Source organism: Pan troglodytes, chromosome 11 (assembly GCF_028858775.2).
Source record: "Pan troglodytes isolate AG18354 chromosome 11, NHGRI_mPanTro3-v2.0_pri, whole genome shotgun sequence".
NCBI classification, from domain to species: Eukaryota; Metazoa; Chordata; class Mammalia; order Primates; family Hominidae; genus Pan; species Pan troglodytes.
The window spans coordinates 44,353,084-44,371,607 of NC_072409.2; the positions used below are offsets into that span (position 1 = coordinate 44,353,084).

Consider the following 18,524-nt stretch of genomic DNA (forward strand, 5'->3'; position numbering starts at 1 on the left):
GATGCCTGCCAACACGCTGGGCTTCAAATGTTCTCTAGTGTTGAGTTAAAATCCATTCTATAAACATCGGTTCTGGTTCTTCCCACTGAAAATAAAGAATAAAGCTTCTCTTTGTCTTGAAAGATTTTCAAATATCCGAAGACAGAACTTTTCCAAGACTTTCCCTATTTCTGTTTTTCAAACATTCCTAGGTATATGTAATTGTTTCCAGATCTTTCACTATAATTTCCCTCCTTCTGAGGGCCCTTCTTCTCTCCCCTTCATAGCTAAACCTCCAAACCAAGGTGACTACACCTGCCATCTCCATGTGTCACAGGTCTCATCCTTAGCCTACTCAGCTCTGGCCTCTGCCTCCACTCTCAAATTAAACCACTCTTGCTAAGGCCTCCGATGATCTGTTTTGAGGTGGACTTTTTAGAGTTTCTATTTGACTGTGCAGCAGCATGCAACACAATTGAACACTTTAGTTTTAATTTTTAATTTTTTTTTTAAAGACAGCACCTTGCTCTGTCACACAGGCTAGAGAGCAGTGACGTGATCATAGCTCACTGCAGCCTTGAATTCCTAGGCTCAAACAATCCTCCTGCCTCAGCCTCTCTGGTAGCCAATATGACAGGTGCCTGCCACCATGCCTGGCCCATATATTTTTGAGAATATTTTATATTTTTACTTTGAATCAATGTCAAACTTACAGAAAAGTTACAAAAGTTACAAATAATATTTTTCCTTGGCTGGGCATGGTGGCTCATGCCTGTAATCCCAGCACTTTGGGAGGCTGAGGAGGGCAGATCACCTGAGGTCAGTAGTTAGAAACCCACCTGGCCAACATGGTGAAACCCAGTCTCTACTAAAAATACAAAAATGAGCTGGGTGTAGTGGCGCATGCCTGTAGTACCAGGTACTTGGAAGGCTGAGGCAGGAGAATTGCTTGCACCTGGAAGGCAGAGGTTGCAGTGAGCTGAGATTGCACCACTGCACTCTAGTCTGGGTGACAGAGCGGGACTGTCTCAAAAAAAAAAAAAAAAAAAAGAAAAAGAAAAAAAGAATATTTTCCCTTGAATTTTTTAGAGTAACTTGCAGAAATGCTGCCCCATTACGCCAAATAATTTAGTGTATATTTCCCACAAAGATATTCTTGAAAATTACCCCAAATCAGGAAATTATGGTTGAGATATTACTACTTGCCCTCTATTCCTCAGACCTCCTTCAAGCTTCACTGATTACTCCAAAAATGTTCCTTACAGTAAAAGGACATGTTGTATTTAGTTGTCCTGTTTCTTTCACCTATTTCACACTCGAACAAGTTCCTCAGTCTTTCCTTGACTTTGATGACCTTGACACTTTTGAAGAGTATAGGCCAGTTATTTTGTAGCAATCTCTCTCAATTTGGGCATGCAGTTTCCTCATGATTAGACTCGGAAGCCCTTGCATTTATTAGTAAAGAACGGTATCTAGAAACCAATGTCTGCGTGTTAGGTATGCTCATTGCCATTAGAGTGTTACTGCTGCCAGGCCCTCTCAGTGGACAGTGCTAAAGAATATGGATATTATGCACAGGCACATACATTACCACACTTTACATCTATATTTATTCCCATATGTAGGCATATATACATATGGAAAACCAAGAGTTTACCCTGATGCTACCAATTCCAAGCCAACACCACAGAGTTCCTCTAATTTCCACCCTTTCCACAACTGTACCTATAATTATAACTCTGTGAGAAGCCTGGGCACAGTAATCTTTAATATATTTACCTAATTGACCAAGCCCCCTACATGTAACCAGTCTCCCATCACTACCTCTGCTCCCTCCTCCATGTGGATGCCTCTCTCATCCCATCTGGGCTTTAACACCTATGCCAAGCTGCTGCTGCCACCCACCTGGGTAGATGCTCTCCTCATCCTGCCTGTGTTCCAATATTCCATGTAGGGTCACCCTGCCACATGGAGCCCTCCCAACCTGACCCAAGCTCTGATGCCTGGGAATGTTCTAATAACCTGGGCCAGGTCACTCTCCCACACAGGTGTTATCTGGCTCAGGCTTCGCCACTGCTGGGCTGCTCTCCCATATGGATTTCCTCCTCACCCTGGCTGGCTTCTCCCAAGTGCCCCTGCTCCACCTCATCTGTAGGTCAAAGATTCTACACTTAGGCAAGCCAAGAAGACCAGAAGCTATCATTCCTGCTCACCTTGCAAAGTAGGGGGATCACTCAGAGAAGTGGGCTGTTGTCCCCGCCTCAAGCTCCAGAGACATGGCTAGTAGACTTCAGCCAGAAGGAGAAGCAGGCCTTAAAAACAGAGAATTCTGAAGCTCTCCCCCTACAAAACTATCTTTATCTGAAACACAGCATGGGGAAGTTCAAGCTTTCAAAAACAATGGAGGTTTTGGTTAAGCAGTTATTAATAAGAGTAACCTCATAGCTTCATGAGACCAATAAGCTGAACTGTAGTCACACTAGTTTGCCAGAGAGAACCAAGGAAAGAGACAACTAAGTCCTCTCATGGAGCATGATCAAACCTCAAGACTGACCTCAAAAACAGCCACCACCCAAACTTAATTAGATCAGATTGTAGGGCAACAGATGACCCAGGGCTTTGTCAAAAACAACAGAGTGATCAGCAGGTAATTAGTGGAACCCAACAGCTGGTGTGCTAACAACTGAGGGAGACAGCCTAACAGAGACATTCGTGGAAGAGGGAAAGAGTGCCCTGCTAAAAAAAAACCACTGTCTTCTCAGGGTGACTGCGTTTGCTTGACCAAGGCCATACCCTCTTAGGAGTCACATCAGAGGCTTCAAACTATGAAGAAAAAAAGACTAGTCCATCACTAAGATGGTCTAGTCAAGTCTCTGATCAAATAGACAGGCAAATAACAACAAAAACAAGTCCGGGGAGGGAAGAGTATCTAGAGGTGCTAAAAAATATTACCTAAAATGTCCAGTTTTCAACAAAAAGTATGAGACATGGAAAGAAAGAAAAAAGTATGACCTATACACAGAAAAAAGTGTAGTCAATAGACACTATCTGTTAGAGAGGCCAGGCATCTGATATACCAAAGCCTTCAAAGCAGCCATTACAAATATATTCAAAGTCCTAAAGGAACCCATGTTTAAAGAAGTAAAAGAAGCTATGATGACAATGTTTCTTTCATCAGATACAGAATACCAATAAAGAGATGGGAATTTTAAAAAGGAAGCAAATGGAAATTCAGAAGTTAAAAAGTACAAAAACAATGAAAAATTCACTCAAGCAGCTCAACAGAGGATCTGAAGTGGCAGAAGGAAGAATTAGAGAACCTGAAGATAGACTGATAGAGATTATGCACTCTGAAAAACACAGAGAATAAAAAATGAAAAAATGAACAAAGCCTCACAGAAATGTGGAATACCATTAAGTGAACCAACATATACCCTACTATAAGTGAACAGAAAGAGAGTTGAGAGAGGAGTAGAAAAAACTTTTAGAAATAATGGCTTAAAGCTTCCCAAATCTGATGAAAAACATTAATCCACACATCCAAGAAGTTCAAAAAACTCTAAGTAGGATACATACAAATAGATCCACATTAAAACACATCACAGTAAAAATGCTCAAATAGAAAAATGACTCCTTGTGTACAAAGAAACCTCAAAAAGATTAAGTTTACTTCTCATCAGAAACCATGGAGACCAGAAAGTAGAGGAACGACATATTCAAAGTGCTAAATATTAAGCTGTCAATCAAGAATCTTACATGCAGCAAGATTTCTGTCAAAAATGAAGGGGAAATAAAGGAATTCCCAGGTAAACAAAAAGCAGAGAATTTGTTGCTAGCAGACTTAGCGTATAAGAAATATAAAGGAGGTTCTTCAGATTAAAAGCAAGTTACCCAAGACTAATGTGAATCCATGTGAAAGAAAGGACACTGGCAAATTAGAAGAGACAGTATGTATTTATATGAAATGTCCCAAGGAGGCAAATTGACAGGGACAGAAAGTAGATTAGTGTTTGCCAGGGGGACTAGGGTGAAAGTGGAATGGGAACTGACTGTTGGGATACTGTGAAATATATATTTGGTCTTGGTCCCTGTTTCTTGGCATACAATTCCTGAAATCCTTGGAATCTCCAAGGTGATATCTTTTTGTATGTTAATGAGTTGACTAGCGGCTGTCAGTCCCTCTGTAGCTTCAGGATGGGGGCTAGCCATTGGAAAGACCAAGGTAGGATTACAGCGTTGGGACTTTCAGCACCAAATCCAGCTTCTGGGGAGGGGAGAGGGCTGAAGGTTAAGTTGATCAACAATGGCCAGTGGTTTAGTCAACCACGCCATGTGATGAAGCCTTAATAAAAGCTTAGGATAGGGTTCAAAGAGCTGAGAACATGGAGGTTGCTGGAGGGTGGCACACTTGGGGTCAGCATGGATGCTCTGTGCCTCTTCCACCATATGTCACCCTTATGCATCTCTTCATCTCCATCCTTTGTAACAGCCTTTATAATAAATTGGTAAATGTGTTTCCTAGAGTACTGTTAGCCACTATAGCAAATTAATGAAATCCAAAGAGAAGGGTGTGGGAACCCCAATTTATAGCCAGTCAGTCAGAAGCACAGGTTAAACAAGCTGGGGCTTGTGACTGGCATCAGAAGTAGGAGGCAATCTTATAAGACTGAGCCCTCAACCTGTTGGATCTGACACTATCTCTAGGTAGATAATGTCAGAATTAAATTGGAGGACACCCATCTGGAGTCCCCTGCAGAATTTATTGCTTGTTTGGTGTGTGGAAAAAACCCCGCACATCTGGTGTCAGAAACATGTTATCAGAGTGTAGCAGGATAAACTGAGTTTGCTTATTATTCTGTATTCTCAAGTGCTAATTGGTAGAACATTTCTTTTTGGTCTGATGAAAATAGTCTGGATTTAAATAGTGTTGATGACTGCACAGCCTTAAGTATATACTAAAAACCAATGACTACTTTAAAAGGTTCAATTTTATGGTATGTGACTTATATCTCAATAATTTAAAAAGGGCAAATAATTTGAGTGGGCATTTCTCCAAAAAAGATGTAGAAAGTTTCAATAAATACATGAAAAGATGCTCAACATCACTAGTCATTAGGGAAATGCATATTAAAATCACAATGAAATATCACTTCATACCTACTAGGATGGCTACAATCAAATGCCCGACAATAATAAGTATCAATGGGGATGTAAAAAAAAAATGAGAGCCCTTATCTACTGCTGGTGGGTAAATAAAATGAAGCAAACACTTTGGAAAATGGTCTGGCAGTTCCTCAAATGATTAAACAGAGTTACCATATGACCCAGTTCTTTCCTCCTAGGTAAATACCCAAGAAAAATGAAAACATATGTCCACACAAAAACTCAGGTTTTATTATTACTCATAATAGCCAAAAAGTGAAAAGAGTCCAAATGCCCATCAGGGGAATGGATAAATGGAATGTGTAGATAAATAAATATCTACACAATGGAAAATTATTCAACCATAAAAAGGAAGCAGCACTGACGCATGCTACAACATGGATGAACCTTGAAAACATTATGCTAAGTGAAAAAAGCCAATCACAAAAGACCACATATTTATATGGTTCCATTTATATGAAATGTCCAGAAAAAATGAAATCTATAGAGACAGAAAGTAGTCTGGTGGCTCCTTGGGCCAGTGGGGAGGGAAACAACAAATGGCAGCCGGTGCTTGCTAAAGAGTACAAAGTGGCCAGGCGTAGTGGGTCACGCCTGTAATCCCAGCACTTTGGGAGGCTGAGGCAGGTGGATTACCTGAGGCCGGGAGTTCGAGACCAGCCAGCCTGACCAACATGGTGAAACCCTGTCTCCATGAAAAATACAAAATTAGCTGGGTGCGGTAGCATGCGCTTGTAATCCCAGCTACTTGAGAGGCTGAGGCAGAAGAATTGCTTGAAAACTGGGAGACAGAGGTTGCAGTGAGCCAAGATCATGCCACTGCACTGCAGCCTGGGCAACAAGAGTGAAACTCCGTCTCAAACAAACAAACAAACAAACAAAAAACACACACACACCAAAACAAAAAAGCACAAGGTTTCTTTTTGGGGTGATAATAATCTTCCAAAACTGACTTTGTGTTGGTTACATAGCTCTTTGAATGTTCTAAAAACACTGGATTGGTACTTTAAATGGGTGAATTATTGATAATTATACCTCAAAAAAGTTAAAGGAAATTCTCCCTTTCTCCCTCCTTCCTGCTCTCCTTTCCTTAATAAAGCAAAAAGCTACTAGGCAGACTTCTGTTTCTGTCCAAGTAGAGTTGCCCCATTCCTCATCCTTACGTCTTAGAAACTCTGGACACAATAGAACAGATAAACATAGGAAGACTCTGAGAGTGAGAGACTGTCTAAGGACCTCAGGACTTGAGGAACAGTATGGCTGTGAGCTACCTGGGATTCTTTATTGCCTCCAATATATCCCCAATAGGGTGCTGCAGAAGCCTTCAACCCAGAACAAGCTATAAGAAAAGCCTGTAACCCCTTTGCCAAAGGTCTGTGGAATATGTGACCTAACGACTGAATATATTTTTGGCAATACCCACGCTACTCCAGTTAAAAATGCCACATCATCTTCCAACCCCCAGTTTCAGAGAGGATGGAGAGGGAGCTGATCATCTATCAAATACTCCTGCTCTGCAGAAGTGGAATCAATCTACTTCTCCCATCAGGTGGTGTCAGAGGGATAAACATGGATCTCATCTTCTACTGTGTCTAGAAGGACCATGTGGTGCTCTGATTCCCCCACTGGGTGGTTTTGGGGCTGATCAGGGAGCTAATTTTCCATACCCCAACTGGAAGAAGCAGGTGGCACTCTGATTCCCCTGCTGGGTGGTGGTGGTGACCTGAGCAGAAAGATGATTTCCCCCCATCAGATAGAAATGGGCAGTGCTGCAGTTCCTCTGCCAGGGTGGTGTCATTGGGGTCTATCTGTGAGCTGTGCCTCATCCAGCAGTAACCAGTCTTAACAGGGTGGTTTGAAGTGGGATTAGTCAATACCAGGCTCACCACCTGCCTCTACGTAAGTGGGACCCAGTGGAGACCTGAACCTTCGTTCTCATCCATCATCAAGGACACTGAACAAAGCTGTGCAAGTGGGGGCCTGTAAACACTCTACTTTCCCCATAACTTTCATCTTAGTGAGGCCCAGTGGGGAGACAAACCTCCACATTCAATTGGCGTCCACAAGACTGAACAGTGCAGTAGGAGGAAAGGCTAGTTGGTATTCACGTCCCTGCTGCTGCTGCCCCAAGCAACAGGGGAGCTTCAAGGGGAGCTGAGCCTCCACACTCATTTGCCATCAATGAAGCAGAATGAGGGGGTGTGAAGCAGGATAGTCAACATTCCCATTTCCCAATCCCCTGGTGTCAATGGGGTCCAGTGGGGAGCTGAACTCCCAACTCCACCTGTATGAGGAGGAAAGAGGTGGTGGGGAGTGGGAGGCTTGGCATTACACTTTCCACCTTCTCCTCCCCTGAGGACCACAGGGCCCAGCCAGGAATGAGCTTCAGTCACACCTTGCAGAAACAAGGCAGTGTGAGTTGCCCTCTACTTCTTCCTAGGTGGCAGTGGGGCCCAGATTTGTTTTTTCTCATGTTGCTGATCTTATCCCCCTGACTCAAAGGCAACATGACAGTGCAAGGCAATGTTCCACTTTCGCCACAAAGATGTCAAACAGAACTGGTGAGAGAGCTGAAATTCCACTTCGTCATCTGGACTGAGGCAGTGTTTCGAAGCACCCAACTTTTGTTGGGGTGGTGTCAGTGAGGCTGAACAGGGAGCTGGGCATATACACTCACCTGGCTCCTGGCTAATGCTTCAAGAAGAACACTGCCTGACAAGCGAGAAAGAAAAGGACCCAAAATGTCCAGAATACAGTTGAAAATCACTTGTCATACCAAGAATGAGGAAAATCACAACTTGAATCATAAGAAACAATCAACAGACATCAAAATGGAGATAAATGATATGCTGAAAATTTCCAATAAGGACTTTAATTATAATGTGTCTTGGCACTGATTCCTAGAATAACTGGAATCATACAGAGAATGTTCTCTGCCCACAATGAAATCAAACTAGAAATCGATAACAGAAAGACAGCAGGAAAAACTCCAAAGACTTGGGAAATTAAACGTCAAACTTATAAATAAATCATGAGTCAAATAGGAAGTCTCAAAGGAAATTACAAAACACACAGAACTGAATAAAATGAAAATATATCAAAATATATATAAGATGGTGGTAAAGCAGAGATTTGTAAGAAATTTCTATCACTTAATGCTTATGTTAGAGGAGAGGAAAGATCTCAAATTAGTAATACAGATTTCAACCTAAGTAAACTAGAAAAATGAGAGCAAAGCACACACAAAACAAGCATTGGACAGATAAAAATAAGAACATAAGTCAGTAAGATTAAAAATGGAAAACAACAGTGCAAATCAGTGATATAAGAAGCTGGCTCTGTGAAGAAAATTAATAAAATTGATAAACCTCTAGCAAGACTGACAAAAATTTTAAAAAGACACAAATCACCCATATCAGGAATGAAACACAGCTATCACTACAGATCTGGCAAGACTGACAAAAATAAAAAAAAGACACAAATCACCCATATCAGGAGTGAAACAGGAGCTATCACTACAGATCTGGCATCCATTTAAAGGATAACAAGGAACTAATACAAACAAATTAGAAATTGTTGACATAAATTTGACAACTTAGAAGAAATGGATCAACTCCTTGAACACTGCCAACTACCAAGACTCAACCAAGATGAATGAGACAACCTGAACAGTTCTATAAAAATTAAAGAAATTGAATCAATAAACAAAAAGTTCCCCAAAAGAAATCTCCTGGCTTAAATGACGTCACTGGAGAATGCTACCGAACATTTAAAGAAGAATGGGCACCAATTTTCCACAATGCCTTCCAGAAAATAGAAGAAGGAACATTTCCCACTTCCTTTTATGGGGCTAACATTACCCTGATACCAAAAGCAGATAAAGAGAGTACAAAAAGAGAAAACTATAGTCCCACATCAATCCTGAACTTAGGAAAAAAATCCTCAACAAAATACGAGCAAATCAAATCCAGCAATGCATAAAAAGAATTATACACCACTACCAAATGAAATTTATTATAGGTACAGGCTGGTTTAACATTAAAAAATCAATCAATATAATCCACCATACCAACAGGCTAAAGAAGAAAAATCATATGATCATATCAATTAACACAGAAAAAGCATTAGATAAAAAAATTCAATACTGACTCATGATAAAAACTCTCAGCAAGTTAAGAATAGAGGGGAACTAATTCAACTTGTTATGGAAAACTTACTGCTAACATCATACTGAAAGGTGAAAGACTGAATGCCTTCCCCCTACGGTCAGGAAGAAGGCAAAGACTCTGCTCTTGTGACTCTTATTCTGCTTGGTAGAAGTTTTAGGCTACTATGATAAGGCAAGAAAAAAAAATAACAGCATATGAATTGGAAAAGAGGAAATAGAACTGTCCTTATTTGCAGACATGACTGTTTATGTAAGAAAATCCCAAGGAATCACCAAAAACTTCCCAGAATGGAAAGTGAGTTCAGCAAAGTAGTAAGGCATAAAATCAACATAGAAAAATCAATTGCATTTCTATACACAAACAAAAAACATGTGGAAACTGCATTTAAAAACACAATACCTAGGCCAGGTGTGGTGGCTCATGCCTATAATCCCAGCACTTTGCAAGGCCAAGGCGGGCAGATTACCTGAAGTCAGGAGTTTGAGACCAGCCTGGGCAACATGGCAAAACCGTGTCTCTGCTAAAAATACAAAAATTAGCTGGGCGTGGTGGCAGGCGCCTGTAATCCCAGCTACTCAGGAGGCTGAGGCAGGAGAATTGCTTGAACCTGGGAGGTGGAGGTTACAGTGAGCTGAGTTCATGCCACTGCACTCCCATCCTGGGCAACAGAGTGAAACTCCATCTCAAAACAAACAAACAAAAAAATCACAATACCAGTTAAAATCTCCCCAAAGAAAATGAAATACTTAAGTATAAACTTAAAACATGTATGAATCTGTATGCTGAAAATTATAAAATTCTGATGAAATAAATCAAAGATATAAAAAAAGAGAAACGTGATTATAAATTAGAAGATGCAACAAAGTAAAGATGGCAATCTCCTCAAATTGATTTACAAATTTAATTCTTATAAAAATCCCAGTAATATTTTTTGCTGACATAAATAAGCTTATTTAAAGTCACAGGTCCTATCTAAGATGATCCTGAAAAAGAGGATAAGTGGGAAGAATCACTCTATCCAATACTAGGCCTATTACATAACTACAGTATTCATGACAGGGTGGTATTGGTGGATGGACAGATATATAGATCAGTGAAACCCAACAGTGAATCTACAAACACATTCACATAGCTTCAGGGCACTGGGATAGATGAAAAGTTCTGAAGACAGCAAAAGTGTAATCCATAAAAGAATAATTGGACTTCATGAAAATTAAAAACTTTTTCTCAGAGAAAGATCATATGAAGAAATGGAAAGGTAAGTTACAGAGTGGGAGAATGTATCTGCAAACCACGTATCAGAGCAAGATCTAGTATCTAGAGTATATAAAGAACTCTTAAAACTCAACAGTAAAAAAAAAAATTAGTGGATAAAAGACATGCACAGATACGTACAAAGAGAATATGCAGATGGCAGATAAGCACATGAAAAGAGGTTATCATCATTAGCCATTAAGGAAATGCAAATTAAAACCACAAAAGACACCACTATAGAACTGCTCTAATGGCTAAAATAAATACTGATAAAACCTAATGCTGGTGAGGATGTAGAGAAACTTGATCACTCGTACATTGCTGGTAGGAATGTAAAATGGTACAACTACTCTGGAAAACAGTTTGGCAGTTTCATATAAAGTCAAACATGCAACTATCATATGACCTAGAAAGTAAATTCTTGGGTATTTATCCCAAAGTAATAAAAACCCATCTACACACAAAAATCTGTACATGAATGTTTACAGCAGCTTTATTCATAATAGCCCCAAACTGGAAAGAATCCAGACACCCTTCAGTGAATGAACTGATAAACACACTGTGGTACATCCATACCACAGAATACTACTCAGCAATAAAAAGGACTCAACTATTGGTACACACACAACCTGGATGAAACTCAAAGGAATTAGGCTGACTGAAAAAAGTCACTCCTAAAAGGTTACATACTGTATGATTTTATATACATAACGTTTTTGCGATAACAAAATTATAGAACTGGGGAACAGATAGTGGTTGCCACAGGCCTGAGTTAGGAGTGTAGGTGGGTTTAACTATAAAGGAAGTAGGAGGGATCCTGTGTTGATGGAACTGTTCTGTATTTTGACCAAAACAATGTCAATATCCTGGCTGTGATATTATTATTACACAATAGTTTTTCAAGCTGCTACTATTGGTAGAAACTGGATAAAGGGTAAATATGATTCCTCTGTATTATTTCTTATATTTGCATGTGAATGTACAATTATCTCAATATTTTAATTAAAAATGTATATATAATCAAAGAGAAAGAGCCATACATAAAGCCTAAGCAAGGGTCATCCAGCAAAGGTCAGGGCAACACAAGGCAGGCAAATAGTAGGGTGCATGGCATATGCTGTGGGGCCTGGCAGGGTACGGGCCCTGTGTGGAAAATACAGCCGAGTTGGGTGATGGCCTGGCAGGGTTGAGAGACTGGTTAGGAAAAGTACGGCTGAGTAAATAAGCAAACATACTGGGGATAATAAGAGCCAGGTTTCTCATTCTTACATAATCATAAATGGGAACAGCTATAAAGATGGTGTAATAATGGATTAGAATTGAAAGTATTGGCCAGGCGTGGTGGCTCATGCCTGTAATCCCAGCACTTTGGGAGGCAGAGGCGGGCGGATCACGAGGTCAGGAGATCCAGACCATCCTGGCTAACCGGTGAAACCCCATCTCTACTAGAAATACAAAAAATTAGCCGGGCGTGGTGGCGGGCGCCTGTAGTCCCAGCTACTCGGGAGGCTGAGGCAGGAGAATGGCGTGAACCCGGGAGGCGGAGGTTGCAATGAGCCAAGACTGCGCCACTGCACTCCAGCCTGGGCGACAGAGCGAGACTCCGTCTCAAAAAAAAAAAAAAAAAAAAAAAAAGAAAGTATTGGCTGGGCATGGTGGCTCACGCCTATAATCCCAGCACTTTGGGAGGTTGAAGCAGGCAGATTACTTGAGGTCAGGAGTTCAAGACCAGCCTGGCCAACATGGTGAAATCCCGTCTCTACTAAAAAAATTAGCTGGGCGCAGTGGCGGGTGCCTGTAATCCAAGCTACTTGGGAGGCTGAGGCAGGAGAATTGCTTAAACACAGGAGGCAGAGGTTACAGTGAGCAGAGATTGCACCACTGCACTCCAGCCTGGGCAACAGAGCGAGACTCTGTCCAAAAAAAAAAAAAAAGAATTGGAAGTACCAAAGTGAACTTGTGGTTTTCAATATATATAGACAGAAACAGAAATAAATATACAGTTGACTCTTGAAGTTTTAACTGAGCTGGTCCACTTATATGCAGATTTTTATCAACCAAAAGGTACTGAAAATACAGTATATGCAAGATGCAAAACCCTTTAGTATGGGTGGGTACCACAGAGGAGACTGTGAGACTTGAGTATGCATGGATTTGGTATACCGGGGGTGGGAGGGTCCTGGAACCAATCCCCTGTGTACAAGGAGGGATGACTGTACCCGTAAAAATGGACAGGTACATATGTATATGTATGAACACATATTTCCCAGCTTTGTCCCCTAAAAGGGGTTGGGAATCATGATATACCAGTAGTAGTGAGCATACCAGATCTTGGTTATATTTCCTACTAAAAAGAACCAAGGCTCCTTGAAGAAATGGCTGATTTCTGGGCCAGGGCAAGAAAAGAATAAAATGAGCTGGAAGATCTTGCTGTGCCAGAGAGTGAGGAATATAGGAATGGTGGGGACATGTAAAATGGACATTGTAAACAGCTTGATGGGGTTCTTACTGTCCAAATATGGGGAAACTGAAGCATCCAAATAAATCATAGTAAAGGATTACAATCCACTGAACAAAATAGGAATCCACGCTAAATAAATAAGTAATCGAACAAATAATAGGAAATTCTTCCTTACACTAGAATGCTAACTAATAAAAACAGAAGGAATAATGAAATTAGAAAATCTCCAGTTATCGGAGGGTTGGGCAGGCGAAGAAAATCTCCAGTTATCTATCACAGTAATAATTAATTCAGGCAAGAAACAGCAATAGATGCTAAAACTGCTAGGTAAAAGTTGGATGTGGAACAGGATATTTACGTAGTCTGAAATCATCTCTCCTTAAAATATTAACTATGAGGGGAGAAAGAATAATTTATAATGGATAAACTTTGGCAGACACCACTTTACTGATGTGATCAAACTAAACATAACCAGTGATGGGGCAAAATGACATCTTGTGTTATCTGTGACCCTTCTACCAAAAATGCATAATCTCAGTCTTACCATGAGGAAACAGCAGACAAACCCAAACTGAGGAACATGTTACAAAAAAAAATTGTCTATAATCTTAAAAAATGTTAAGGTCATAAAGGTCAAGAAAGGAGTGACTAGGGCCTTTGAAAGGGATTTAAAAAACATTACCAGAATCATTTTCCTATTAAAGGATATTATTGGGACTGCTGACAAAACTTGAATGGGGGTCTCTGGGTGAACAGAATGTAGGAGTTCTTTTGTGTGCTTTTCTTGTACCTTTACTGTAAGTTTGAAATTATTTCAAAATAAAAAAATTAACATCACAAAAAGCAAGACAATCATACAGCCTGGGCATCCTGAGGGAGGAATATAGCACTGCCCATGAAACAGTCTTGCTAATTAAAAAAAATCTGACTAGACTCTACATCTATCTACCAATTTATAGAAAATATCAAGTCGATATTATCAGCAAAATACAGGTTGTGGCAAACTCCACAAGGCAAAAAACCTGTTTTCTCCAACAAATAAACTGTAAGGAAAAAGAGACAGAGGGAAGCCCAAGTTTAAAAGAGATTGAAAGCCGGGCACGGTAGCTCACGCCTGTAATCCTAACACTTTCAGAGGCTGTGGTAGGTGGATCACTTGAGGCCAGGAGTTTGAGACCAGCCTGGCCAATATGGCTAATCCCTGTCTCTATGAAGAAAACAAAAATTAGCCAGGCATGGTGGCGCATGCCTGTAATCCCAGCTACTCGGGAGGCTGAAACATGAGAATCGCTTGAACTTGGGAGGCAGAGGTTACAGGGAGCTGAGATGGTGCCACTGCACTCCAGCCTGGGAGACAAAAAAGAAAAGAGATTGAAGCTAAATAGCAACCAATTACAATGTATTGACTTTTTTTGGATCCCAATTCAAACAAATTATACACACACATGATATATACATGTATAATTATATCTATGGTATATCTATAAGACAATTAGAAAATTGAACACTGTTTAGATATTTGATGATATCAAGTAAATACTGTTGATTATTTGAGGTATGGTAGTAATAATGTGGTTTATTATTATTATTATTATTATTTTTTGAGATGGAGTCTCACTCTGTCACCCAGGCTGGAATGCAGTGACATGATCTTGGCTCCCTGCAACCTCTACCTCCCAGGTTCAAGCAATTCTCCTGCCTCAGCCTCTCGAGTAGCTGGGATTACAGGCATACGCCACCACGCTTGGCTAATTTTTTTGTATTTTTAGTAGAGATGGGGTTTCACCATATTGGCCAGGCTGGTCTCGAACTCCTGATGTTATGATCCACCCACCTCAGCGTCCCAAAGTGCTGAGATTACAGGCGTGAGCTACCGCGCCCAGCCAATGATGTGGTTATTTAACAAAATGACACGATGCCTTGAGTTTGCTTCACAGTAATACGGATGCAGGGAACTGAGTGAGAGAAGTGAGTGGCTGAGATTGTTAAAGCTGGGTTATGGTACATATTTGAGGGATGATGCATATATGGGGGATGATACAAATATGGGGATCTTTATTTTATTCTGTATACTTTTGTGTTTGAAATTTTCTGTAATAAAAGTTTTTTTATTTTTTATTTTTTAATTTTTTTATGGCCGGGCATGGTGGCTCACTTCTGTAATCGCAGCAGTTTGGGAGGCTGAGGCAGGCGGGTCATTTGAGGTCAGGGGTTCAAAACCAGCCTGGCCAACATGGTGAAACCCCATCTCTACTAAAAACACAAAAATGAGCCGGGCGTGGTAGCATGCACCTGTGGTCCCAGCTACTCAGGAGGCTGAGACAGGAGAATCTCTTGAACCTGAGAGGCGGAGGCTGCAGTGAACCAAGATTGCATCACTGCCCTCCAGCCCAGGCAACAGAGTGAGACGCCATCTCAAAAAATAAAAAAAAAGTAAATTTTTTTTTAAGTAGTAGAATCAAGATTTAACTGTAGTTCTGTCTCACTCCACAGCTACTTCTTGATAAGTTTTCTGTTTTCCTTTAAAAATAAATACTTTATTTATGTATCCCCCAATTAAATTTTCCCATGAATCATTATATAACATTTAAAAAAATACTTCCCATCCACAAACATAGTAAAGTATAACTATCTTTATAGATGAGATATGCTTTAATAAAATTAGCTATAAAGCAGATGTTATTTGTCTAGATTTTTTCCTAATTAAAAATTAGCTGCATTTATACTAAAAGGAAAATTTTAATTAAAAAATGTTTTTTTGGAAAGGTAAAAATCAGCATACCTAGTGGATCACAATACAGGTGGTACAACCTTCCTGGGGGTGTTTGGAAATATGCCGGGTTTCTTCATTGTCACTGGAACCTCGGGATGCTACTGGATTTAGTGGTAGGGGTCAGAGATACTATATGTCTTAGGTGCTCAGAGCTCTCCAGCACAACAAAGAGTTGTCCCACCCGCAAAGCCAACAGAATTGCCATTGAGAAACACCAACTAAGAGGTAACATTTACAACAGAAGAAAGAAAAGGGAAAAAGGTTCGTCTGACTCAGACTTGTTGGCTGAAGAGTTACTCAGGGGGAAAGAAACATTATTCTAGAAGGGAAGCAGCCACTAGACATCTAGAAGGGAAGCAGCCACTAGACATCTAGAAGGGAAGCAGCCACTAGACATCATTCTTGTGTTTGTTTTAGACAGTACTTCTTTCTAAGACCAGGGAAACTAACACATTAAGTCTGGCACCTAGAAGCTGTCCACAAATGGTAGTTACCAGTAGTATTAGTGCCTCTAGGGCCAAACACAACAAAGACAGATGAAGGAGGATCTACAAGGATACGGAGTTTAGACAAGATGAGAAGTGGGAAACAATGGTTTTCTTGATGAGAGAGAACGCCCCCTGGTGGAGTGGTCAGATTCCAGCAAGAACACAACAGAACTGACTTGTTCCTAGCAAGTGTTGAACTCAATACCTTTAGTTAGACCCTTACTCCTTTACTCTTCTTCCTATCATCTAATCCATACTTAGGGGAGAAATCCTTCAAAGTTCTCTATACAGTAGGACTAAAGTGAAGGTGGGCAAAGCCCCAAGGGGGCAGTTAGAAAATACTGCAAGTGGTACTGCCAAGAGAAATTACTTAACATCTCCCTTGGCTAACTGCCGGTGGTGGTAGCAAGACCAGCAATATCAAAGCAGAAGCAGGGAGGCTCCCAGCTCAGAGCCTGTGATGGTCAGGAAGAGTAAAGGGCAAATGTGGTAGTAAGAGTTCAAGTCACGACACTTGTCCTTGCCTGGGGTGTCATATAAAAAGCAAAATGGCATGGGAGAAAAGACACTGGGAGAAGTAGGGCTGGAGTGCTTCTGGATGTGCTAAGTGGCACTTACAACTAATGAAAGGAGAACAAAATTAAAGTTTGATTCATAAGTAGGCCTTTGATGATAGGAACAAATGCATAATCTCAGCTGATGATAATTATGCAGGAGACAAACACTGTTTGCAATACTCCTTCTTAAAAGGCCAAGGCCATTATTCAGGATTTTGAAAAGCAATTCTAACAGGCCAAGATGGTAAGGCAGTAAGTAATACTTGCAACCTGGGATTCCAATATGAAGAAGAGAGCCTTTTCTTTTGTGTCCATTCATATAGCTACTTTTATTAAACGCCAGCTTGCACAGAGAGACAAAAAGTGTATTAAAGAGACATTACCTTTCATGTTTGCAACACACTCGCTGTTATTCACCAAGGTAGAATATGGTTGTTCATTCTGAGGCAAGACTCCTGCAGCCATGGTAGTCTGTTGGAAAAAAAATTATTTTTTGAAAGTTTGCCTTGGGATAGTCATTTATTAATCACCCAAAATATGGCTAGACCTTTGTTATCCAATGCTGCAGTCACTGGCCAAGTGGCAGATACTTGAAATATGGCTAGTCAGGTTGAGATGTGCTGTTAAGTGTAAAATACACACAAGATGCTGAAAATTTAACACAAAAAATACAATGTAAAATACCTCAATAATTTTTACATTAATTACACATGCTAAATTTCATGGCTAACAGATTATTGTATTGCTCAAATGATACAGTTTCCATTGAGAAAAGTTAATTAAATCTTCTTAGATGTCAAAAAACCAAAAATTATCATATTTATTAAGTTATTTCTGTGTGCCAGACACCAGTATTAAGTCACTTTTTTCTAAAAAGAACTCTACGAAGTAGCTATCATCCCCTATTTTAAAGGGGTAGAAGTCATGTCAGTAGGATTAACACACACTAAGTAGTAGGGTGGTAGTTAATCCCATCTTTCAGCTTCCAGTTCAGTTTTTTCAATTAGTACACAGCTGCGGATGAAAGAAATTCTAATAAAGATGATCTCAACATTTTTGAGCTTCCAGATAAACAACTGTGTAATTCAACTTTGTAGTTCCTAAGTGTACCTCAATGTAAATATTGATGAAAACAAAACTCAGTTGTGGAATTTTATAAATGACAAAACTATTTCCATAAAATGCAAGCACATAACCCAGAAAAGTTTATGGAGTTGACTGTGATACAAGAGAAAATAACACGATTCAAACGTTTTTTCTAAATAATGATTTTAATAATTTTCTTGGCAAAACATGTTTACGGTTTGAACATCTATTATTGGGAGGTCAAATATTATACTTTTATTAGCTTATTAAATGGCTATGAATTTTATTTAAAGGCAATACAAACTTGTTGAAATTCTTGCACCAATAAATCTACAATGGTAATTAAATCCAGCCCTAATTAATATTTTTCTTTGGTGCACTGGATCATTCCTCTGAGAAAAAAGTCACTTCTCAAATCTCAGTGATTCTTTGAGAATTTCAAGTTCACTAAAATTTTACTTCTAAAAGCAATCTTTATACGCTCAAAAAAGTACAAAATTTAAAATCTAAAATCCTATTTGATAAAGCTGTTTCCCTTCAAAAGAAATACAGGAATTAAAATCACAGGGGTGATCTAAAGTGAAATTAAAAAGA

General features: G+C 39.9%; 1 protein-coding gene across 7 annotated transcripts in view; it reads right to left on the reverse strand.

Annotated features, from left to right (window-relative positions):
- The window catches only part of PTPDC1 (protein tyrosine phosphatase domain containing 1), a 79,068-nt gene that overhangs the window by 27,810 nt on the left and 32,734 nt on the right, over positions 1-18,524 (reverse strand). For all 7 annotated transcript variants that reach the window (XR_010148635.1, XM_054658283.2, XM_016961192.4 and 4 more), the window contains one exon: positions 17,228-17,315. Coding sequence is in view for 6 of the 7 variants with exons in the window: in XM_054658283.2 (XP_054514258.1) it covers positions 17,228-17,309 (82 nt within the window). In the remaining variant the exon portion in view is untranslated. The remainder of the gene's footprint in view (positions 1-17,227; positions 17,316-18,524) is intronic.